The following is a 27,058-nucleotide window of genomic DNA, read 5'->3' as shown; positions in this document are numbered from 1 at the left end:
TTAGTTAGGTGTAAGTAGTTCTAAGTTCTAGGGGACTAATGAACTCAGATGTTAAATCCCATAGTGCTCAGAGCCATTTGAACCATTTGTCTTGCTCAATGTATTTGGCTGCAATTACATACCGAATATTACACTGATAAAAAATAACTCCCATTTCTATACTTACATCTAGGTGATGTGTAAATGCTGGACAGGGTTCCTTTAACGTATGAACTCGATAACGCTTTTCCCGTCATTTTGAGAGACACAGAGTAATACAACATCAAGAATGACCGAGATGATGACGACGAGGAGAAAAAGGAAAAAAATGAATCATTGTCAAAATCAACATCAACTATAATAAAACTCTCAAACGATACCGAATGTGGAGTACTGTACATGTTGATTTTAAGTGAATTATGAAATAGGCCGAGTTATAGGTTTTTATGGAGATGTAATTGAAAAAGAAACCTTAAATACAACAGAAGATCGAGTAAATATTCAGATCGTTGAAGTTCCAAGGGCCGAATATAATATTTCTCCAAGTTAATTCCGTAATACTGCTCCTACAAAAATGTTACATCGATTCTGGCCTGCAGCATCACCCGGATGTAATACTGTGCAATCATCGAAATCACATATTTGCTAGCCAGTTGTTAACTGCATTTCAGAATTAAATATGTCAGTCAGAGATCAAGACGGAAATTTTGTCGATTTCGACAGAGGGGAAATTATTGTCCGATTTCATTCAGGGGAACGTAATGGGCATCATACACAGGCAATGTGTTGTGTCTGAAGAGACGAAAACGGACACAAAGAAGAAGAAGACGACAACGAAGAAACAGAATAAGTAAGTGGAAAATGTCTTGACTCCTTTAAAACGATATGAATTGTCTTCACTAGCTCTAATTGTGGAAAAATGTGAATTAATGCGGATGAATAGGAAGAACAAACCTGTACCGTTTGGCTACAGTATTACTAGTGTCCAACTTGAAGCAGTGAATTCGTTTACGTTCGTGGGCGTAAAGTTGCAAAGCGACATGAAATGGGACGAGCATGTGAGTACTGTGGTAGGGATTGCAAATGGTCGGCTTCGATTTATTGGGAGAATTTTATGAAAGAGTGGTCACACGATAAATCAGTCTAATCTAAAAGCCGTAACTTCAACTAAATACCTAGGTATTACAATTACGATCAATTTAAATTGGAAGGAACACATAGTAAATGTTGTGGGGAAGGCTAACCAAAGAATACGTTTTACTGGCAGGACACTTAGAAAATGTAACAGACCTATTAAGGAGACTGCCTACACTACGTTTGTCCGTCCTCTTTTAGAATACTGATACGCGGTGTGGGATCCTTACCAGATAGGACTGACGGAGTACATCGAAAAAGTTAAAAAAAAATCCAGCACTTTTTGTATTATCGCGAAATATGGGAGAGAGTGTCACAGATATGATACAGTATTTGGGCTGGAAACCGTTAAAAGAAAGGCGTTTTTCGTTGTGACGGAATCTTCTCAAGAAATTCCAATCACCAACTTTCTCCTCCGAATGCTAAAATATTTTGTTGACACCGACCTACATAGGGAGGAACGATCACCACGATAAAATGAGGGAAATCAGAGCTCGTACGGAAAGATATAGGTGTTCATTCTTTCCGTGCGCTATACGAGATTGGAATAATAAAGAATTGTGAAGGTGGTTCAATGAACCCTCTGCCAGGCACTTAAATGTGATTTGCAGAGTATCCATGTAGATGTAGATAGAACCTGCAAAGGCGACCACATACAGGACACTGGTGCGATTTATTGTTGAGTAGTGCTCGCGAGTTTGAGATCTGTACCAGGTCAGACTGAAGAAATACATCGAAGCAATTGAGAAGCGGACTGCTAGATTTTATACCGGTGGTTCGAACGTCACGTAATTCTTACGGAAATGCTTCGCGAACTCAGATAGGAAACTCTGGAAGGAATGCAAACTTCTGTCAGAGGAACACTAATAAGAAAATCTAAAGAACCTGTATCTGAAGCTGACTGCCTAATGATTCTACTCCCACCAACATAATTGCCCATTAGGACCACGAAGAGAAGATTCGAGAAATAGCAGCTCATACGAATGTTTATAGATAGTAGTTTTTCCCTCGCTATATTTGCTAGTGGAACAGGAAAGAAAATGGGCAAATGAGAAGTAAAGAATGAACTACTGATTCTGAGATAAAAGATTCCCGTTGCTGAGTTTATTATTTGCTTCAAATACCGTAAACATAAATCAGTTTTCGCTCACAACGATTCCATATCGATTGTGATACAAAATGAAAACACTTACATGAGAGAGTCGTCCTATACTGAAGGAAGACTTGCTGATCAATAAGGACTGCAGAAAGCTAATGCTACCGTCTTAAACAAGGAAATGTAGTGGGAATCAAATTTCAGCAACATATTGCCTCTCAAGAGAGAAACAGATGCAAAGAAGAGGAAGACAACAACGATGAAGTAGAATAAAATCTTGACTCCTTCCAGTCGACAGATATTATTGTGTCCAGCGTATACAGCACAACAGACACTACTATCATTCTCTGCAAACACTCATTCAACATTGTACTGAGTAAGGGAGAAAGTAATCAGGTATCTACTGAAAGTGAGAGAAAAAAAGTCTCGTTGCCCCACACTCCCTGCACTCAGACCAGATATACGCGTTGTTAAATGTGTAAAGTGCCCACTTCGGCTGTGAAGATGTCTACAGAAACGAGATTGAAGTAGTGGTTCCTTTAGTGAACACGAACAACTGGATGGCTTATCTCGTTTCGTGTACAGAGGCTGATGATGGTGCAAATGAGGCACCGTAACTGGTAGCATAATACAGTTATTGATCAAATTTATGGCTGTTGGATGTTTTATGAAAGATAGACTCAAGTGTCTCACAGTTTCCCTCTCTAGCAAGATCAAGTTTTAGTAGCTTGTAGCCGGCCGGGGTGTCTGAGCGGTTCTAGGCGCTACAGTCTGGAACCGAGCGACCGCTACGGTCGCAGGCTCGAATCCTGCATCGGACATGGATGTGTGTGATGTCCTTAGGTTAGTTAGGTTTAAGTAGTTCTAGGTTCTAGGGGACTGATGACCCCAGAAGTTTATTCCCATAGTGCTCAGAGCCATTTGAACCATTTTTTTAGAAGCTTGTAACCTTTGTTGTGGTATCGGACGCCAAATGTGGCGTATTGACACCAAATGTAGAGGGTGGATGCCAGGAGGTGCTGTATTAAAACTCGGCGAGAACTATCCAAATGATTTATTCATTTCCACTACAGTGCTTCGTTCACCTCGGTCCGTGTCACAGGCCCCACAATGCTGAGGCCACACTGCCCCAGCGACCTCTGCAACGCAACTCTGTGTCGTGCCGGCCTTGTTCGCCAGCTGTAGAGTTACGATTACGTCAGGATGGCTGCGCCAGTAGCCGACTCAGCGACCACTGTCGTTGTCTCCGCGCTGCTCCGCCGAGAGACGTAGGCCGGCCCCACTGCTGCTTCTTGCTCGCCTGGCACAGCTGGAAACGCGGCAGCAACGACCGCCCGCGATCCGGCATCCGATTTTGTGGTCCTCGCCACGGAAGTCTCCAGCGCATGTCGGGAGCTGGGACGACTGTCTGCGGTAGCGAGCCGAAGAGTGGCCCGCCTTGTCTGGCTGCGGACTCCGCGTCGGCCTCAGAGGGTCGAACCAACGACCCGCCGTGGACTGGGACGCTGTCGCCCAATCTGTTGCTGCGTGTAGCCCAGCAGTGTGACACACCCCGCAGTCTAGAAGAGCTGCTACACTTGAATGACTCTCATTAGAAAACAACACCTATTTGTACTCGGCTGCGCGCCCGTGTTTCGCTAACGCATCGCTCCGAGTCACGTACACACCACACCACAGTTGCGCCAGTGGGCCCCATCTGCCTGTAACTTGCGACATGCAAACCGCTGCGTTTATGCTTTTCAGCGGTTCGACGGCCCTGTGGCCTCCATTCCACTTCACGAACGCCGGTCAGCGTAACTTACTGCAATCCGGCCCGCACCTGGCTGTAACTTGCGCTCATAATATCGCACAAAACTAACTTTCCCTATCCTAAGTGGTGGTGCTGCTATACTTTATTTTGTATTTTCTTCCTGCTATAATGTCCGCCATTTCAAACATTACCGCATATTTAATATGTTTTGTCTTTAAGAATTTCTTATCTTGGACCTATTCCTTTACTCACGAATCCACCATATGAATGCTTCTCGTTTGCTTCATAAAAATGTGCTCCTTTCACTTTCTTTGCACTTTCGTATTCCGTCATCCTTGGGTTAACCGCAGAGTTTCCGATTATCTTGCGTAAGTAGTTTACAGCACTTGCGTAAGTAGTTTACAGCTCTTTACGGAAGGCGACTTGGAGACTTACTTGGAGACACACGATGGCAGGACGGTATCATAGAAACATATTTCTTCCAACACATAAGTTCCTGGTTTTTGAGGTTAATAGGCACCGCAGCTCTCAAAAAACAAACACACATGTTCTACAATTCACAGCTCATTACTATTTGAGACAACAGGGTACGCTGTTTTCAGTCAAAGTGGTAATTTAAACGCCAACGTATCACTGCTGAGTAACCATTATTCTTTTGCGATTTGCAAGAGTTTTGTCATCTCCAAACCTTCATAACAGTAGTTGAATGGCTCTGGGCACTATGGGACTTAACTTCTGAGGTCCAGTTCCCTAGAACTTAGAACTACTTAAACCTAACTAATCTAAGGACATTACACACATCCATGCCCGAGGCAGGATTCGAACCTGCGACGGTAGCGGTCGCGCGGTTCCTGACTGTAGCGCCTAGAACCGCTCGGCCACTCCGGCCGGCAACAGTAGTCAGATTCGATAATTAATGGGTCATGTGCTCTTTCTGGGCGTGTATTTTAGGAAATAAGCCATGTTTAAGATCTTATGCACACTCAGATTCAGTTGCAAAAGAGAGTGGGAGGTTTTCAATGTTTTAAATATCGAGGAAAGCCATTAAAATAACCACACATTCAAGCAATTGTACTGTAACACATCCTAATATTTCAAAGAAATTTCAACTTTTTTAATATCTGAGAAATCCATTAAAAGAACCACAACTTATAACAATTGTACAGTAAGACCTCCTAATAGTTCAATGAAATTTACGAAAAGTGTAACTCCACTCTCGTATTTGGATCCCAAGGCAAATTACACAACGGACAGTAACATCCTACCTACATCTGGGTGGAGGGATGGGGTGGGGGACGTTTCAAGAAGTTTAACGTAATTATTATTAATATTTTTGTTCTGTGTTGCAGTAGTGTTCCGTAGGGGGAAGGCCCTCCTTCTCAAAAGATATTGGCAGAAAGCACGAGCTACTGCACTACTCGTGATAACATGCCAACGCAATATATTGCTCTCCCAGTCACATTCACATCGTCGAGTATTTTGTGTCTGTTTAATAGCAGAGAAGTCGGAACAGACTTTCTCTCGGTCAGAACTGTTATTCCCGTGGTGCTATTTAAGATACTAGTATACCCTACTTTTGAAACCTATCGTAGCTTCACGGCAAGATATGGCTGTCGGTTGGTTGCTTGGTTGATTCGGGGGAGGGGACCAAACGGCGAGGTCATCGGTCTCATCGGATTAGGGAAGGATGGGGAAGGAAGTCGGCCGTGCCCTTACAAAGGAACCATTCCGGCATTGGCTGAAGCTAATTAGAGAAATCACTAAAGACCTAAATTATGATAGCCGGACGCGGGTTTGAACCGTCGTTCCCCCGAATGCGAGTCCAGTGTGCTAACCACTGCACCATCTCGCTCGACCAAGAGAACGCTGTCATATTAATCATATATATTCAGGTATTCCAGGTTATGATAATCATATCCTTGTACTGACTGACAAAATATAGCTTTGGAATGTGCTCACTTGTAAAAAACGAGAAGAACTGTACATTGAATATAAGTATCACAGTAATATTTAAGCCTGCTTCCATTACAACTACGTTAGGTTGTTGGCAATTTTCTACTGTATTAGTTATTTCAAGAGCTAAGCCCAGTTTTCGGTTCGGATTCCACGTCAAGCTACGAACAAACTACGGGTGAAATGTCACTGAAGTTAAGTCCAACCTCCCTCATTTATCGCTTCCTTGGGTTTTCTATACAATGTCAAAAACACGCTGATATAATACATTTGAAAAATCCACGGCCTATTTCTATCACAAAAACGTGTCGAATCTTAACTAGTGTTCCGGCTTTAGGTAATTTTCAAGTGGTTGCATGATCTGGTTCATAGACTGGGCTAACGGTAGTCGATAAAATCTTTGTTAGGATGGCGTTCAAATGTCCCTCCTCTATAGTCCGAAATCCACCTCGCAATGCGAGGCGGAGAGTAATACAGATATCACTAGCACTTCTCCTAGTCCTTATCTGTTCGCGTATTGTACATACAAGAGTGACGATAATCACTGCCGACTTTTTTTCATAGTTATTTTGCGAGATGTTCAGCTGGATTTATTCATGTAATGTTCCAGACACATGAAAATAATATTTGTTTTTCAACTAAAATTGTATACATATTAGAGGTGAAACACCCAAATTCTTTGCGATAAGAGCGCTATGAGACTTAACTTCGTCTGGATGCTGTTACTCTTATTAAAATTCCTAAGGTTAAACTGATTATATTGAAAATGATTTCCGTACTTCAAAACTGAGCTGTGCGCTGTTCATGTTCACGCCGTGTATTGCTTGTCACCTTGTATTTACCGTACTGTCGCCTCATTTCTTATTCAATTTATTGGCGTTACTAAGTTGCTGGTTTTCTTGCCCGTGAGTGGCAGCAGCAGCGCGTATCGATATGTGCACTGTCGTACTATCTCTGGAGCGACCGCTAGTATTTCCGGGTCTTCGGCTGACGGGTTTCAGTCGGGACGGAGCTCCAGTGAAGTCTGCACAGCCAGTACTCGCCGACCGTTGGCGACACACATGCATTGTCCGGCGGAATAAAACTTGAACGGGGACGACCGTTGGTGGGTCGTTCGGTTGGTCGTCTCATTGGGTGACGTGTATTTGGTCTTTTGACCGTTTCTGGGCCTCGTCAGTTGGTCATCTTGCCGGACGTGGGTCGGTTCCCTCCTCGTGCAGAGGTGTCGTCGCCGACGGGCAAGAGTTACCTCTGCATGGGTGGGTCCAGGCCAGTGTGCCCGGGTCGCTGTGTCTCCGAGTTCCGAACGGAAATCGAGTTGAGGCGGGTTGGAGCTGCAGTGAGCTTCGGACAGCCAAGACTCAGCCGACCGTTGCCGAGACTCATTACTTGAGTGGGTACGACCTTGGTTGGTCGTTCGGTCGTCGTCTCATCGGACGACTTGTATTTGGTCGCCCGCAAATCGTGGTCGTGCGGTAGCGTTCTCGCTTCACACGCCCGGGTTCCCGGGTTCGATTCCCGGCGGGGTCAGGGATTTTCTCTGCCTCGTGATGGCTGGGTGTTGTGTGCTGTCCGTAGGTTAGTTAGGTTTAAGTAGTTCTAAGTTCTAGGGGATTGATGACCATAGATGTTAAGTCCCATAGTGCTCAGAGCCATTTGAGCCATTTTGTATTTGGTCACCGACCGCTTATGGCAACTCTGTGTGTGTCGACTTGTCATTTTTACCTGTTGTTCCACGGTGATTGGTTTTAGGATTGTCGGAGTTCTTGGTGCCAGGTGGATCTGTGTGTAACTTCTGTGATTTCCACTGAGTAGATGAATGCTGTCTGCGTACTGGAGTAGCCAGTCGGTCAATTGCGACAGAGCAGCAAGTGTGTGTTTCCTCGCTGTGTTGATGCTGTCCGGCATGGCGTGTAGATCGACAGCCTTTGAGTTTGTTCATATTTTTGTGTGATTATTGTGCCTTGGCTGTATTTAGTCGTCAATATTTGAAAAAGTTGTGCTTTGGTGTCTTGGTTCTTCGCTGTTGTTTTCGGTTGTCGTGCTGTTGGTCGGCTGAGGGAACTGATATTAGGTTGTTGGTAGGTCCTTCAGCAGACAATAGGTCGTGTTGCCATCCGATTATTTAGTATTCCGCTTGGCTGCCTGTCTACCTAAACTAACGTTAGAGCTCCCTCCACAGGCTGACCCTTTTAACACTTCTGAGCACCACTGTTCTGTTTTCTTCTGTTCTTATGTAACTCACAGTAATGGGTCTTGGCCCCTTTCCACAACCAGATCCGCTCTGTCATGAGAAACCAGATTTTAGTGTTTTATATCGTGGCTTCGATATAGGGAGCTCGATATTTTATCCAGTGGCTGCGACAATGGCATATGAGTCTGTAATTCTGTGCACAGATCTCGAATTGAGAGAAGACCTTACTGGAAGCCTGTAAGCATTGCATTGCAATACTAAAATGAACTGAAAAAGTAAATACACGCAGCGGGTGTAATTTGACGATATTAATTGAAAATAAACAAGTTTCACGTTCTCTGAACGCTGCAATTAAATTGTTTCATTGGGGAGATGTAGTTATTCTGTTTGGTAATCTACATGAAAACACAATACGTTGTCAGGAGATGAGTTGTATCTATATCGCGTTGATTTTGGACCGTTTCGCTTAATTACTGAAGTTTTGTATTAGTGTTCGCGGAGAGTCAGTTCTCGAGGGTCCCTTAGTGGACAAGCCGGTAGTTTTACACACCTACTTACTAGAGAATTACGTAGTTGCGTTGACGGCTATCATGGGCCAAATTACCAAAACAAATTGCCCGAGGTCTGAACCGTTGGTACGAGGGATCCGGCGTTTGTGTGGAAGCTCATTTGCGTTGGATGGCGTCCACGACTGTGAGTAGCATGAAAATTTAGTAACAGCCTTCCTTGCAAAATGTTAAATAATTAGGTGAACAAAAAGAAGAGTTTTTATTTCTTGTTTTGTTTCCGTAACTTGCTCCATGATAGGCTCTCAATGTCTGCCATTTAACTCATTTGACCAAAAATAATGAATGGTTTCTCTGACGGATAACGTAACAATGTCAATAATTTTCTTCCTGAAATGGGCTACACTAAACGAAAAGCAGCACAACATATCATTAGCAACGAGGTTCTGTATTTTTTCGGTTAGAGGTAATTTACTCGTTCATTCAATCTGCTGAATTTTTGCCTTGTATACACTGGTTGTTAACAGCTAAAAGTCGTCTGTTACACACTTCTGAATTTTTGTGATCCATAGTTTTTTGAAGTTTTTATTATATTAAACATGCTGCTATGGAGAAAGTCTGTACTAGACATGTGGTTGTATTCGTTTTGAATTTAATGTAATTTTGGGATTGACCTATTCAAAAACTTTTCCTCCAATTTTGTTCGCTAAAACTGAAATCGGCTGACAATAAAAAGTGTATAAGTACCAATGTTACCTCAAAATGCTTCTTTTCAAGTTCTTGAGGGTCGTAAACAGTTATCTACAAAAATTTCTGGTAACAAATTAACTCAGTCTTCCACAACTGCCGTTGGAGTACGATGTGTTATTTGAATCAAATTGCAATTTGTTATTTAAATTACACATGAAGTTGTAACGCCGGAAATGCATATCCTCTTATTTCCATCTATTGCACTGCAATTTTCTTTCCTTATTTTGTTACTTGAAGATATAACATTTCTGTGTCTTTGTATATTGTAATTGTTTTACTATTTGTATATATATATATATATGCATTTATGTCGATGTATAATTGGTTTGTCTTGTGAATATTATTTGTATTTATACTCTGGGTCTGGCCTAGGGAAAACTATGCTATCGAACGAATACATCGAGAGGTCGTGTGGAGAACCAAAATGTTTAGGATCTTTGGTAGTGTTAACTCTGTCGCGTGGAGCGCGGGCGGAGGGGAGTCTGGCTGGAGTAGTGCAGTGGAGCAGGTGTGTTGTGTGACGCTCCCGCGAGTTGCCGCGCTTTCGGGGTTTGGCAGCATGTAATTGCGCTCGAATTGCTATGATAGTTTCTGACACGGTGTCGCGGACGGGAAGCATTAGCTGGCGCACATCAAGAGCCCATTTCGCCTGGTGACAGTGTCGAGAAGAAGGCGCGCCAACATCCAGCTTCTGCAACAGCGACGGCCGACAATGAGTGACTGTCGCCACCTCCTCGCCCGACGACTTCAAACCTTCAATCAACCAATAAGGAAGGCTGGAAGCACGTAAAGTTTTAGAACTGTATGGCAGACCCCAGCTTTTAAAATTGTTCCATTCACAAAATTACAGCAACTTAGCATGAACCTTTGTTGCTCATTGTCCCAATTGCATTACCAAGCAGGGTCCCTAGCTTTTCCGGAATGAACCCAAGTGTCGTTGAAATTCAAACGCCAGCATTAAAGTAATATTATTCCATTTCACTGCTTTAATTTCAGAGTTCAGTTAAGGTATTCATAGCTGGCTAGAATATTTAGATTACACAAGCACATATTATGAGTGCGAGTTCTGTTACCATATTTTAGCTTACCTGTGACTACAGCTCAGCTAGGTACGTACTAAATTTTACTATTGTTAATTGTTCAGAATCATTAAATTCAAGTTCAAAGATGAATCTCTTATTTCCAAATTGCGTAGATTCAAGTAGCTTTTGAAATGATTGTTGAGATAGCCCAAGACTAACCGTATTTTACTGAATTTCGATGTGCTTCAGTAACAAAGTTCACTATTAATTTCAGTCACTAAATTAACTTTCAATTTTCCGGTTTTATTAATTCTTTTGCTAAATTAAGTCAGAGTATAGCGAAATTTATTACTTCTGACAAACTTTCAGTTTTCACACTACACGTGTCAACCTTAAGTTGCCACGCTTCTAGTGCTAATTATATGTGCAGTAACCTTTCTTTTTCAGTTACTATAGTAATTGTCCATAGGACTGGCGACCGTAATTTTCCCCAAATCTCAAATATCTAATTACCGCTAGTTAATTGTTAACTTAACGGCCGCACATTTACTTTCTTTATTAACTTTACCCCTTTTCAAAATTAATTTCCACCAGTTTAATTATCATTTTTCCTTTCATTTAGATGTAACCCTTTCCTCCCTCTTTACCGACAGATTAACTTCGGTGACGATTGCTTTTCCCAGATTTCATTAGGTACACGCGGTTTAATTTTTCACTGTCATTAAGGTCGATAAGTGTGGGGGAGGTTACAAAGTACTGCTGTATCTGTCTCAATGAAATCTCAATGAGACCGAATTGCACTTTGCAGGCAAACCGTATACAGTAAAAATAACACACTGATCACCCAGGACATTATGGCCAACGACCAGCTATCGATGTAAACCCGTTCAGGCGATAGCAGCGTCACCTGGCGAGGAATGACTGCTAGTGAGGAACATGAATGGTGCACGTAGAATCAGTGAGTGTGCTGTCGGTGTGTAGAATCGGGAAGGATTGCGATCTATCTGAGGTTGACTGAGGGCAGATAGTGATGGCCCGGAAGTTCGATACAAGCATTTCAGAAATTGAAGGAAACGTCGGGATTACGAGGAGTGCTGTGGTGAGTATCTTAATACGTGGCGAAACCAAGGCGAAACCACGTCCACGCGTCGTGGGGTTGGGTGGCCACCACTCATTCCCAGATGCTGCACATGGGGGCAGACTGGTAAAGCAGAACAGGCGGGGAACTGTGGCGGAGCTAACATCAGACTTAAATGCTGGGCAGAAAACAAGAGTGTCTGAACACAAATTGCACCGAACACTCTTAACGACGGGCCTCCGCAGCCGACGAACCAAGCACGTGCCAATGCTAACACTACGTCATCGGCAACCACAACTGAAATGGGCACGTAACAATCGGCCCAGGACATTTGGGCAGTGTCAGTGCATTGCATTGTTTGATGAATCCCGATGCCTTCTTCACCATGCCCATGGGAGGGCGCGAATCCGTCGTCTTCCAGAACAACAGCTCCTTGACACCCGTGCTGCGGGGCAGAGACAAACTGGCGCCGGCTTTATTATGATCTGGGGAACATTCAAGTAGTCATTCATGGGTCCAGTGGAGCTCGTGCATGGCACCATGACGGACACGGTGTATTGCACACTAGTTTTAGCCCACGTACACCACTACACCATCTAATGACGATCGTATTTCCCGACGGCAGTGGCACTTTTCAACAATATAATGTGCTATGTCACAAGGCTAGCAGTATGACAGAGCGGTTCGAAGTACACAGTGGCGAGTTACAATTAATGTGCTGGTCCTCGAACACGCTAGATCTGAATCCGATCGAGAACATCTGGCATGGTGTCAGAGATCATTGCCCCCTTCCCGGAATTTACGGGAATTACATGACTTGTGTGTACAGATGTGGCACCAGCTCCCATCAGAGAGCTACCAAGACGTTGTTGCTTCCATGCTACGTTGCGTCACCACTGTTACTCCAGCCAAAGGTGGACATACCTGCCATTAGGGAGGTGGTCGTAATGTTCTGGCAGATCAGTGTATATCTTTATGCTATAATGAAGGAGTTTGTCTTACTGATACAGTCAAAACTAATGTGATAAATACATACACTCCAAAAGTACAGCATTCAGAATCGTTAAGGTACTCCCTCTTAAGCGAGTTCTAATTTTTAGAAGGTTCACGTTCATTTCTAAAAAAGCGTTTAGATTGTACCCGAAACCAACGTCTTTGTATGTGAGAACTAATCACTCTGGCAAGGAGTCAAGCTGTTCACTCTTCCATGGCAAATCATGCATACAGTGCCGCCAGTTGAGAGAGTCCTGCTCATTAGCACTGGTAGTTAAGAATTTCGACGACAGATGTATTTTGCAGTCTTTGAAATAAACCAGGACTACCTCTCTAAACCTGGTGTTCATACATCTCGCGCTCTATACTGGAGAGTGTTGTTCCACCTCCAGTATCTATAACCGTTCATTGCGTATTTCGCTTCTGCCCACAGCCAAATTCTTCATGTTCTGTAACATGCCAATACAAGAATTTCTGTTTTCTTGTATTGCGAGAAGTAATTCATAAGAAAGCATATAGATTCTATCAACAGTATACAAAGCGTGTCATACTTACATTTTGCAAGCAGACCGAAGAAGTGAAGAATGATGACACGCTCTGCTATGACGATGATGTCTGTCATGTTGTAGCACCAGTGACAAGCTACTCAGTGGATATTACAGCTTTTATAGCACACCAACATGCTAAGTCAGGAAGTTCCAACACACACAAACTGTGAATAGTCAACATTAGTTCTATCTAGCTGCTGCTGCGTCATTTTCACATATGCAAGAACATCCCAGAGGAGTGCAAGCTATGAAATGTGCATAAAACAGGAAACTCCATCTGGAATATGTGTCTTGTATCTCTGCATTTCAAAACAACACGAAACAAAAGCAGGAGAGCTTCTGTGAAGTTTGGAAGGTAGCAGGCGAGATACTGGCGGAAGTGAAGCTGTGAAAGAGCAGTGAGTCGTGCTTCGGCAGCTCAAACGGCAGAGCACTTGCCCGCGAAAGGCAAAGGTCCCGAGTTCGAGTTAAGGTCCGGCAAAATCAGTGCAACTGAAAAACGTCTTTTGCAAGCTGAACTTAAATTCTTTTAATTTAAATTTTTGCACTCAGACGCGTTTCGCCTTAGTTACCACTCATTTTCAGTGGGTACATATCAACATCTAATTTGCTATTTGTAATCTAAAGCAGCTTTCCTTCATGTGGCAAATTGGGTAAAAGTTTGCAGGTTTCTACGTGGTCACTGTTTTCGAAATATAGCTGCTTAACTGTCGTAGACAAAAAAAAATGATAATTAAAGTGCTGTAGTCCGAAAACAGTGACCAGAAAACAACTGAAAACTTTCAACCAGTTCGCCACTTGAGACATAGCTGTTTGGCTTACAAATACTGAATTAGCCGCTTATATGACACCCACTGACAATATCTTGTAACTAAGACGAAACGCGTCTGGGTGCTGTGACTGACCACAATTTTGCCATAAAAATGTTATTCAATTACCATTCCATAAGGAACATGTATAAAATGATGATGTATGCGAATTTTATTACGGTTAATTGAAATATATTGCGGCGTAACAACCTTATTTTCCTTGTGAAGGCAACATAATAAATTATGAGAGGAAGACAGAGCTGCGACACCAAAAGAAACAAGTAGTGAAGCAACTACAGATGTAACAGCTGTATCTTAACCGAGAAAGACTGTTAATAAATACCGAATAAATATAATTATGCTACAGCGATTCTATAGGGAAATGAAAGCTGGTTTTGCTCGTAACAAAATTTATACTTACACATCATCCCGAAGTTTGATTAGCAAAACAAACATTATTTCTTTTAAGGCAATTGAGTGAAATTTTAATATGGATTAATTTTCAAATGTATTGCCATTAAGCACAAAAAACACGTCGAATTAACAAGTGATAGTGCATTAAATACAATGCTGTGTAGTCTGTTACACTCAATGGAGAAATTACATTATTCCCAATTTCAGACCTTAATCCAGCTGAGCACAACGGTGGATACAAACATTTCACCAGTTTTTGTTGTAGAAGAAAGTACGAAAGAAGACAGACCAGGACGAAAGGGAAAGGTACAAAGAAAGCAATCATTTTATGATAGTAGAAAGTGGCAAAGGAGAAGAAGCAGAAAAAGAAGAAGAAGAAGAATTCTTTAAATGTGATCGTGTTGAAGACGAGTCGACAAAGAAAATTCTCGTGGCTACCAATGCTCATAAGCCAAGATATCTGTCCTACGGACAAGTAAGTTCAAAGAGGTGCTATAAATAAGACCCAAGCAAACTTGTATTAAACAAAAGTGGCAGATCATTACTGAGAGATGACGTACACATGGGAGAGAACGAAAATATATTTGAATTTCGCAGTTTGAATAATACAAATGTATTGATGGAACGATCAGTTTTCTTGCCATCCCTGAAAAAGATAGGCAATAATTTACGTGATTACGCAATAATGAAGAGGAGCTTGGAGAAGCATTGATCATTGCTTGATTTTTTTAATGGCTGTGGAAAATAAAGAGGAAGACTCAGTCGCAAACGGGAAGATGTGTACGAAAAAATAAAGTTTTACTTTGGGACCTGAAGAACTTAGATAGGTAATTATGAACGTACTCCATTGAGACAGATCCTTGCTAAAGGTGCTTAAGGTACCAACAGTAGGTACGGTGATGATAGTGGGGAAAAAAGTTTCTACAGCTCCATTTTCCCAGAGGTTTTTTGTTGTTGGCGTGGCAATTGCTGTTTTATATATCAGTTAAAATCATTTGATGGTGGTAGGCATTCTGATCTAACTTTTATGCTGAATGTGTTCCATGTATCGGAAAATGCATAGATGACTGGTGAACTAGCCGAAATTGTTTTTGCAAACATCCAATGTTGTCATTGCCATCGTCGTGGGAATAGCATTGTTCGCTTTCACAACTGTCATCGGCAGCTGCATTTCTCACTGTAGGTTTACGTTGGCCCAGCAGTAATGCCCAGGTCTGTTTTTCAATGTTATACAACCAATTTTTATTCATTTTGATGAACTAAATCCATGGTACAGAGGTTAAACTATGTTTTTGAGCAACATATAATTTATTTCAGTAGTATCAATATACTAATAAGCATCAATATCAATATATTAATAAGTACTAGAGACAATATAAATTGTAAGTCAGACGTGCTTCGAAGTGTGCTCCAACAACGACAGTTTGGTCGCCAACAAATGTTTCTTAGCCTATACGTTTTGTTGGGAGTGCCAGCGTGCATGTCTATGTCCATTTTTAAAGTATAATAGAATAATTATATTACGGCAATAGCCCCCGGTGCCTTTTGTGCTCAAAATCATGCGTACTTCGAAAAACAATATTATTTTACTTTTCTACAAAGTTTGAATTTTCATTCACTCGGAAGATGATCGAAAGGTGTACAGCCTAATTATCAGTATAAGAAATGGATTCTCTGCTGCTGCTGGACGCCCTAAATCTAATGAACCAAAGTGGTAGCTGTATCAGAAGAAAGATTCGTTACTGGGATTCTTCTTTTCTACAATGCCTGTCCTGTATCATAGTTCGAGCGAAGCCTAACAATATGTTTCGTCAATTCTTTGTTTAATTAAAAATAAAACTTTCGATTATGTTAACTGCAGCTATAGAAGCGTTTCATAAAGTAAATTGGAGTTTTATCTTGTTTTAAAACACACACAGAGAACGTTTTATGTCACAAATAAATTATCTCAGAAGTGCCAACTGCTTTTCTATTCATTGTGTGCTGAGCTTTCAACTGCTACAAACTGTACGGCACAAGTCACTGTACTCGCTACTGCTCTCTACCTGTGACATGCCAAATATAAAAAAGTTACACGAGATGGCTGAGCCTACCTTCCTGGCGGTGTACTGCGTCATCTTCCAGGAGGCGGACAGTGGCTTGGCCGTGATGACCATGTAGCGCTCCACGGCTATGGCGGCTAACGTCACGATGGACAGCAGCCCGAAGTGACCCACTGCGCATGCGTACAGCTGGCAGCCTGCAACAAAGCGATGGCTGTGGCTAAGGTACCAATAAGAATGGTGAATGCTTGTCCTTTTAACCACTTTATCACCGGTATGTGGTCAGATATGCGGTTGTTTATGATTATTTGACTAATTCACTACATCAGATTCGGTAAGAATTATCTCGTTTATTGGAAATTATAATTAGGAAGAGATATTTCTATATCGTCGTGACAGTTACGTGAGTCTACATGACTATTTTAAAATGATTGTAAAGAATCCGCCTCGATTTGCAAATCGAAATCGGCTATTGACCTAGGTTTCGGCGTGGATAACCAAGCCTTCTTCGGAACACACTGAACATCAAATTGCCTAAAGTGGCATGGCCCAATATTAATACAGAACGCCCAAAAGGGCAAAAGACTCGCATAAAATGTAAAATAAACTGTACGTGTGTACCATGTCAATAGCTGTACTTATCTCAAATGTCAGTACAGCTGCAATGTTAAAAGTTTTGGTTCAAAATGGTTCAAATGGCTCTGAGCACTATGGGACTTAACATCTATGGTCATCAGTCCCCTAGAACTTAGAACTACTTAAACCTAACTAACCTAAGGACATCACACAACACCCAGTCATCACGAGGCAGAGAAAATCCCTGACCCCGCCGGGAATCGAACCCGGAAACCCGGGCGCGGGAAGCGAGAACGCTACCGCACGACCACGAGCTGCGGACGTTAAAAGTTTTCGTGGTTATTTTATACTGTAGAAAACCCTGCATACTAACTGCCTTTGATACGTGTAACAAACTCTCTCAAGGACAGAGGTCAGCGCCTTTCACCTTCGTTCAATACAAGTTATGCGAAAGCTGAATGTAAATGGCATCAACATGAAACATACTGATAAACCGAGTTCATTCAGTGTCCTACTGGGCCAGCTATTGACGCCAAAGCGTTACTGTGAGAAGAGCTGCCATAAACTCGCCGCAAGAAATAATGTACTGAGAGAATTAACAATCGGTAGTAACGAGATCGACCATTGGTTCTGAGAAACAAAACACGGAAGAATATGCTTGCCTGATTCGGTCCAGACCTTTACTTTCCGAAAAGGCCAGCTCAAGCTTAAATGTAACTTGTTACATGAAAACTATGCCATGCGATAAACTACACTAAGCTGCCGAATTTATGGGCCACAACTCCCAAAGAGCTGGACCACAAACAGCCTGGAATGTTGGAGCACGTAATCGATGAACGTAACTCCTTATTTGGAGTTCCCTGTGAACCTGAGAGACAGAAATTCAGCAAGATATTCTTGAACAAAGAATTTACCAAGCCTCCAGACGACTATCCTTCACTACGGGAAACGCAAAGCGGCGAGAACTTCAGAAGAAAGATTTGAAACAGAGCGAATATCATCCTAATGGGCGCAGCATCAGTGACTGGCCAACTTGATTAAGTGGGACGTTATGCTGGGTGTTCCATTTGTCTGATGATCGCTTGTGTGGCGCAGTAGATGCCGGACAGTGAGCGCACCGTTGCCCGGCGATTAGATGCTGTGTCGCCCGTCTGTTGCTGCGCTACGACTTGACTACATTTAAAATATAAGCAAAGAAATTTTTTACTCACCCAGGTAACACAAGGATATGCTGGAACTGCCTGCCATTATTTTCCATGCATTTCTGACATCGACTCAAGAAATTATTAATCATACGATATAATTCTCTCTGAGACATTGAATTAATTGATTCACGGATATTATCCTTGAGTTCCTCTATCATGTGAGGATTTGTTGTGTACACTTCTTCCTTCAGTGCTCCCCACAAATAAAAATCGAACGGAGTTAAATAAGGACTTCTAGCGGGCCATATATTGTTACTAATGACTGTTTCATGGAACACACAGTGAAATGCATGCAAAGAAACATTGGCCCTATGAGCCCTTGCCGAATCCTGTTGAAAAAATGCGAGGCTTCGTAGTCTTTGACTCTGTTCATTAAAAAACGGTCGAGAAATATTTTGCACATATCATTCACTTGTAACTCTGTTATTAAAAAGAACTGGGGTTATTATTTTGCCACCACTAACTGCGCACCATACGCCTATTTTTAGGTCATGAAGGGGTCCCCCATGAAGCACATCAGGCCTATCTTCGCTCCAGTTTCGACAGTTTTTGGAATTAACCAAGCCTCGTCTGAAATCAGAATGAGGTAAACATCAATTTCACCGACATGCACTTGTTTTAAAACCCATTCGCAAAACTTAACCCTGTGCACATGACCACCAGGTCGAAGTTATTGTACTACTGATACTTATAGGGCCGTAGCCCAAGCAGCTTAGCACCTCCTTGTACAGAGATGCATGATATTTGTGTTTGCTGCGAAAGACGTCTAAGTGACTATTTAGGGGAATTTTCCAGACGGTATGCAATGTGATTAGGACGAGCTTCTGTGAGCACTGTACGTCGTTGTTTGCGCTTCTTGTCCTGAACGCTTCCCTTTTCACGAAATTTTTTCACTAATTTGTAAACTGCATCACGAATCGGAACTCGAACAGCTAGGAACATCTGTTCAAAGGCTCTCCGAACAGTACGTGTGGACTCTGTACGCATGTACAAATCGTAAATAAACACTCGTTCCGGGATTGAATGACAGCGGCCTTGCCGCAGTGGATACACCGATTCCCGTCAGATCACCGAAGTTAAGCGCTGTCGGGCGTGGCTGGCACTTGGATGGGTGATCATCCGGCCGCCATACGTTGTTGCCGTTGCCGTTTTTCGGGGTGCACTCAGCCACGTAATGCCAATTGAGGAGCTACTCGACCGAATAGTAGCGGCCCCGGTCAAAGAAAACCATCATAACGACTGGGAGAGCGGTGTGCTGACCACACGCCCCTCCTATCCACATCCACAACTGAGGATGACACGGCGGTCGGATGGTCCCGATGGGCCACTTGTGGCCTGAAGATGGAGTGCAGTGCTCTGGAATTGAATAATTCGCACTTGTTATTGTTGCGTTGGCAAAACTTCACTGTTACACTCGTGCCGCTTGTTGCATTGCTCGGAAGACAATGGCCTTTAGCCTAAAACCCACAAGAAAGGGCGGGCATAGTGCGGTCCCGCGGAACCCATTCGACCGGCAGGCGTGGCTTCCGTAGCCGGCCTGCAAAACCCCTGGCAGGCGGTCATCAGATAAATGTAACACACTGTAGATGGATACGATGAAAAATGTGGTTGTGACGAATACCAGGATGTGGATCATCGTGTGATCTGTCCTAACTATCCCAGTAAACATACAATTAATTTTAGAGTGGAAGCAAAGAAGTACTACACGTATCCCAATTTTGGGCTGAAGATCTTTGATCCCTGTGCACGAAAAACTGAAGTATATCTGGTAATTGTGCTGCTTAGGAAACGTAGCGTCATCTGTAGAATAGAAACTGTTACCCAGGCTAAATTTAGTAAAGTGTGTAGTTCTTAAAACAGATACGTGCATGGATGGAATACTGAATACCACCTCCTGAAATTGTTTCACTGCGGAAACTTGTGTGATCTCTCCGTGAGCTACGGTCGAAATGTTCCACCAGTCGTTCACTTCATCGACGATAGAAGCTGGCTTCTTGGTCACGAAGCCATTGTATGAACGTCCTCATCACTTTTGAACCTGTTCCCCCTTCTCCCCACTCCCGCCCTCAGATGTTCTTTCAGGTTTCCGAAAAGGTGGAAATTGCGTAGTCCAAAATCTGGACTTCCCTATTAGCGTCACCCGTGGTTGTGTTGCCTCATTCCTCATTCCTTATCTTATCAGTCCACCTAATTTTAAAAATTCGTCTGTAGTGCCACATCTCAAACGCTTCGACTGTGGTGTCACCGCCAGACACCACCCTTGCTAGGTGGTAGCCTTTAAATCGGCCGCGGTCCGTTAGTATACGTCGGACCCGCGTGTCGCCACTATCAGTGGTTGCAGACCGAGCGCCGCCACACAGCAGGTCTAGAGAGACTTCCTAGCACTCACCCCAGTTGTACAGCCGACTTTGCTAGCGATGGTTCACTGACAAAATACGCTCTCATTTGCCGAGACGATAGTTAGCATAGCCTTCAGCTACGTCATTTGCTACGACCTAGCAAGGCGCCATCATCAGTTGCTATTGATATTGTAAATAATGTACAGACAAGAGCTACGTTCAATATTAATGGATTAAAGTTAAGTATTCCACCAGTTACCTCCGTTTTTCTAAGTTCTCATTTCCTTGTCCTGTTCGATACCTCAGGCCAGCCTGCGTGAGGTTAAACTCGTGCCTTTCGGCTTCCTCTCAATTTAGTGGGTTGATCTCCAGCCAATCCACAACATCGACCTTCTTCTGTTCCGGTTTTCCCAAAGTCTGCGCTTTACAACCATACAATGCTGTGCTGCATGCGTACATTCTCAGAAATTTCTTCCTCAAATTAAAGCCTGTGTAGACTTTTCTTGGCCAGGAATTCCCTTGTTCCTAGTTCTATGCTACTTTTGATGACCTCCTTGCGCCGTCCGTCATTGGTTATTTTGCTGCCTAGGTAGAAGCATTCCTTAACTTTATTGTTTTCGTCATCATTAATCTTGATGTTAAGTATCTCGTCTTTCGTCTTTCTTCGATTTACTCTCAGTCCATACTCTGTACCAATTATGCTGTTCATTTCATTCAACACGTTCTGTAATTCTTCTTCACTGTCAGTAACGATAGCAATGTGAACAGCATATCTTATCGTTGATTTTCTTTCACCTTTAATTTTAATTTCTCTTCTGAATCTTTCATTAATTTCCATCTTTGCTTATTCGATGACAGATTGGACAGTAGGGCGTAAGACTACATCCCTGTCTTACACCCTTTTTAATGCGAGAGCTTCATTCTTGCTCGTCCACACTTACTATTCCCTCCTCGATCTTGTACGTAAATTGAATTGCCCGTCTTTCTGTACAACTTACCCCTATTTTTCTCAGAATTTCGAACATCTTGCACCATTTTACATTGTCGAACGCTTTCTCCAGGTCGACAAATTCTATGAACGTGTCTTGATTTTCCTTTAGCCTTGCTTCCATTACCAGCCACAGCGTAATAATTACCTCTCTGGTGCCTCTGTCTTTATTAAAGCCGAAATGATCGTCGTCTAACACATCCTCAGTTTTGATTTCCGTTCTACTGTATATTATTCTTGTCAGAAACTTGGATGCATGAGCTGTTAAGCTGATTGTGCGATAATTCTCGCACTTGTCATCTTCCGTTGACGCTTAACACGGACAAATATATCGTACTGCGCATAAAAGGGGAATGTTTACTATTGACAATGTCATAAGAAGCAGCCACAATCATTAAATTTATCCAAGTATATGCTTAGAATGATTTAAAGTGGAGGACCACATAAGACCAACACACGAAAATGGCTGGTACACTGACATTCATTTTAAGATTAGAAATGTGACACTTCATATTCTTACTGCGTATTACCCTATCCAAATGGATGACGAGAACTTCCATTTTTTAACATCTGTTTCAACATTTTGAGATTCGGTGTTCAGGAAATTTTAGGAAAGCCACGGAAGTAAGTTTGACCAGTGATTTAATTAATAGTTTTGATGGTTTCCACCGTGATAAAATGATGAATACGCCACTGGTCTTTGTTAGCAATCGCATTCAATGGTAATGCTCCCCTGGCGATGATAATTTGTGACATAACGTGTTTTACAGAGGGTATCACGGTAACACATATCTCTGCCGCCCGTGTGTTTTATCCTCCACTACTTTCTTCCCTGTAGGAATGCGCAGTTGGCTAGTGTTACGTTGCATTGGAGCGTTTTACGGGCAGGTTATTTCCGCTCTGCATTTTGATATGATTTTTGTTTTTTATATTTCTAAAGACCCGTGAATACGGTTTATGAACGGAACTGGTCGGAATAATAAATAGAAACACAGTCATCATCTGTGCCTACAGTACCTCGCAGATGGAGTTGCCAAGGAGTTAGGCATCCATAAAGCGACTGCGATGAAATGTATAGACATCGAGCGTCTCGCCGGATCTGCTCGTAACTATTGCACAAATGGAATGTTGACAGTATGATGATATCACAGTTACGTGACGCGTCCCACTATTTGCCGCGAGGACAACGTCGCTCTCTTTACACCACAACAGCTATTTCTAATTAATTTTCTCATGAAAGTATCTAATCTTTGGAATACTGACCAAAAAGCACCAGAAGCAGGAAATCAACGTCAGTGTATGCGAATGAGTGCACTATAGCAGATAAATTCATAATTTGTGATACGGAAATGTTTGCATTTGAAATGGAAAACTGAAATTTTTCTCCTATAATTTCCCGCTTCTGTTGAACTAAACTCAAATTTAACTTGCTAAATACTGTACACACTCATGAACAACTGTTAAGCCTTATCCACCAGGAGACTCACATCCTGTCGGCTGTTTAGCGAGTGACTGCTCCAGTTCTTTTTGAATGATTCCATGTTATGAGCTAAAATCCCACAACACAAAGTATCCTTCGAAATATGCTGCCTGGCAAAAGAACACAAGGTAGGATGTCAATGTAGTTTCGTACACATGGACATCGTCCAAGAGAGGAATGGGTACGGATACGGAACAAGAAATGGCAGTGGTTATCCTCCCAGGAATGACAATAATTGCTGAAGGGGAAATAACGGTGGTCGCAATGGGTATTGAAGGAAAAACAGACCGACAAATTATCAGCAACGAAACCCACGTCACCAAGTCGAACAAAGACAGGAAGCACGGAAAGATGACGTGGAAATAAGGTCACCAAACCTCAATAACGTTTGAAATGTCGGGAGAGCGCCCAAGTGAAGGGGAAAAGCGCACCTACCCAAGCCAGCAGCAGCAATACAACGAAAGCAAAACACTTTGACATGAGTGGTGAAAGATGAACGAACAGAACCGCAGGGACCTAAAGATGTCGAGAGACCGCGAATGACAGGTTGGACAGGAATTAGTTGGGAGGATTTCGCAAAAAAGTAATAATAATAATAAAATAAAATTAAAATAAAAAACCGGACTACCAGAACAAAATGAAGCAGGGATAACGGAATTCGAGTAAGAAGACAAAGTAATTAGCATTGCAGAGTTATTTAATACTGAATGTAGGGAGAGCCGATTCCAAGAGGATAACGTACCGTTGAGAGAAGTAAACATTTTGTCACGACAGATAATAAATAAGAAAATAGGATTGCAGGGATCAAATGAAAGTGGGGAGATATTAATTGGGAGTATACCGATGAAGAAAGAGGACTACCACAGGCACGCACAATGGGAGAAGAGATTAGGGACGAAGTAATTAGAATTGCAGTGTTATTTGTGGCTGAGACCAGAAAAGACGAATTTCAGGAGGATAATGAGCAGTTGACGAAGGTTGAAAATAAATTACAATTGGGCACAGGTCCCAAATGTGTACAATTATGGACGTTACAGAAATATAATCAGGGCATTTAGATGTGATTATTTGGGAGTTTCGGCGAAGAAAGAAGAAGCAGATGTACTTGAGTTGAGGGAAGAAGGAGTTAAATGTGAAGAAGTTGTAGACGAGAGAAGGTTAGCAGTAGAGGCTTGTCCAACATCTTGATCTTGAAAGATCAAGATCTTAAAATGACTCACGTATGATTCGATACAAGCTACTTCAATGCATGGACATTAGCAAGAACCTAACAAACAGGTCAAAGTTCAACCATGGGAGCAAAATTCCAATTAAAGTAATCATAGAAAGCGGAAGCGAGCTAACCACGATTTCGGAGAATTTAACCAATGCAAGGCTAATGAAGTATTGAAAATATAATTGGAAACGAAGAAGATTAAGGTGAAGGGTCCCATTAAAATCATGCTGCGGATGTTAATAAATAAACAAGACCAATCCAATTTCGTTATCATACCGAAATTAATGGTGGACATGACAATAGGTGCGCGTTTTCTGAATGAAGGATGAGCTGCGATAGACATGGGAAAGTTTAGCGTGACATTTGGGAGCATTACACTTCTCTTTGAGCCAGGGTTGTACAGTGTAAACCATAGGTGCAAGACAAAGAGCCTTCCAGACCTAAGGAATGGTGTTCCGCCATTCAAACAAAATGGTATAGACATAACGAACCAGGCACAGAATGAGACACGTAAACGTTCAGGATTTCGTCATGTAAGCCGTATTAAAAGGTATGATGAATAATAGCTAATAGTCATCAGTAAATAATATCAAAAGAAGCCGTCAAGTATGTTTCAGACAGTACATCACCAGGAGTCTGAGGAAATAAAAGAAAGAGGAATGAGAAGTACCTTAAATTTTTATATGTAGAAACTAACATGATATGCAGAGCTCCCCAAGGTGAAACCATTAAATCATGATCTACTAACATGACATACTAGCATGCCACACCACGACACCACACGTAACGAACACAAGGAGTCTCATTAGATTAAGATATCAGGAACAAATTGGAACCTGTCAGAGAAACTAGAATTATAATACAGAGATGTAAAAAAAATTCTCAAGGGGCGTAAATTAGGCATTCAGCTTAAGGTAGGTTATAAGAAAATATTTTCGTACCCAAACCTCCTGTAAGACACTGTCCACGACGATGTGGCGGACGACAACTGAAGATGTGCAGGACGTGAATCGACGAGATCAACGATTTTCTACGTTGCTGAGGCCCCGCCAAGGGCCCTAGAAGGATGGCGATTTATAACCAAGGCAATCCTTGAACCTAACTGCGGTAGCAACTCATGCCATGATAATGAAAACACAAGGAAGGTCGATAAGCAGCAGAAGATCAACATTAGGTCCTGGCCTTGAGAAAATTCATTTTCGATCGATACTCAAGTCGGAGGGACTGCAGGGAACGGCGGGCCACAAAAGACGAAACAGTAGCCAGTGCGTGGATTAAAGATCAAAACACCTCGCCGAAACCCCGGCTTGGCTGAGGCACAACCTGACAAAAACTTACGTTTAGAATCGCACTGTCGCCATCAGACTGCGATATTATATTGAACAACAGAGCCGAATGAATCAGTCAGTCAGTGCTGAACTACACGTCCTAATCAAAGATTGAAATACTAACGAATGTCAAACTTAAAAAGCAACTAGTAATCAATAATTTCCTACATCCTGCCCACGGAAGAAACAAGGTTTAAGTCTGAAGAAAGGTAGATGAGGAGTTCCAAGGCATCGCGTGAAAATATTGGTCGAAATTTTGTAAAGATCAGTGTCATACAATGAAAAAACTGCAAAAAGCACAACAATGAACATAGGACTTCAATGTATTGATACAATTTATAGAACATGTCTAAGTGTCTGAATAAGAGCTGTGTAACAGTCTTTCCATAGTCTTGTTTAATTAGTAGTGCAGGAAAAACCTTTCTTTAAAGAAATGTTTTATGTACATATAATGTTTGTTAGAATAATATGTTAAAAGGGAAAATTGTTTACGTGGATTGTGTGTTAAAGATAACATTTTGGTAAATATTAATCATTTGGATTTACAGCTCATTGTGTTGACCGGGCTTGCAGTTGAAGTTGTTGGATGTAAGGTCCGCCAGTTATGCAAAATACCGTTTTTTCCAAGTTCCCAAACATGTTTCAGCACCTCTGTGCCATTATCAGTGGTTTCAGTTTTATTTAATCTGCAATGTGAACATTTTTACTAAATGATTACAAAATTATGGGAATATTTAGTTCAAACAACAATATGTTTATTTTACTTAATACCTTTACACTCGGTCTGCATGGTTTTTAAGGACAACATCTGTATTATTTGGTGGTCACCTAGCTAACATATTTTTAAACAATCTTGAGAACATGATCTTCAGACATATAATAAAACCAAAAACCTACAAAGTTATATACTGGCACCATTATGTCAATGACAAAAAATTCCGTACTGATGAACCATATACAGACATAGAAAAGGTACGTAATGAAATAAACTGCTTACAATCAAAAATTAACTTCACATTAGAAACAGAAACTGACAACACATAAGGAAGCAAACTTGAGATTCATGCTCTGTAGGCTAAACACACCACTCACGAGCAACAAAATCTAAACACAATAAAACAAATAGCAGTAAAAAATAGTTGTGGTACACATATGGTAGACAAATTAAATCAAAAATATGTAAACACTTAAGAAATAAACATACCACACATACACACACACACACACACACACACACACACACACACACACACACACACGCACACACACACACATGTTCTCACCCAACACAAAACAACAAACAATGACTACATACAAAATACAACAGAGCGACAACATATACACAAAACTAATGGCACTACTCACCTACAATAACAAAACTGTACACAGAGTAGGGAACATATTAAAGAAACAGGGACTGCAAATAGGATACAGGATAGAGAATACAACAGAAAAAAGACCTGAACACAAGAAACACCCATGAATAAATTTAACAGATTGAGAATATATGATCTCACATGCAACACTTTCCAGTCACTATAAGTAAGACAGACATGCAAAAACTTCAAAACCAGATATTCAGAACATCTCAGAGCTTTAAAAAGCAACAGCTCCCATAGCACTTTTGCTGAACACCTAACAGCCCACAATCACCACCC

The 27,058-nt window shown here is 41.9% G+C and overlaps 1 protein-coding gene across 1 annotated transcript in view; it reads right to left on the bottom strand.

The window, feature by feature from the left end:
• LOC124710762 (melanopsin-like) overlaps window positions 1-27,058 on the bottom strand; it is a 178,850-nt gene that overhangs the window by 51,317 nt on the left and 100,475 nt on the right. Inside the window, exon 4 of the mRNA XM_047240955.1 lies at window positions 16,320-16,465. Within this exon, the coding sequence (XP_047096911.1) occupies window positions 16,320-16,465 (146 nt within the window). The remainder of the gene's footprint in view (window positions 1-16,319; window positions 16,466-27,058) is intronic.

This window comes from Schistocerca piceifrons, chromosome 1 (assembly GCF_021461385.2).
Source record: "Schistocerca piceifrons isolate TAMUIC-IGC-003096 chromosome 1, iqSchPice1.1, whole genome shotgun sequence".
Classification (NCBI taxonomy): Eukaryota; Metazoa; Arthropoda; class Insecta; order Orthoptera; family Acrididae; genus Schistocerca; species Schistocerca piceifrons.
The sequence above is the reverse complement of the archived record's forward strand: the minus strand, read 5'-3'. Positions and strand labels throughout refer to the sequence as shown.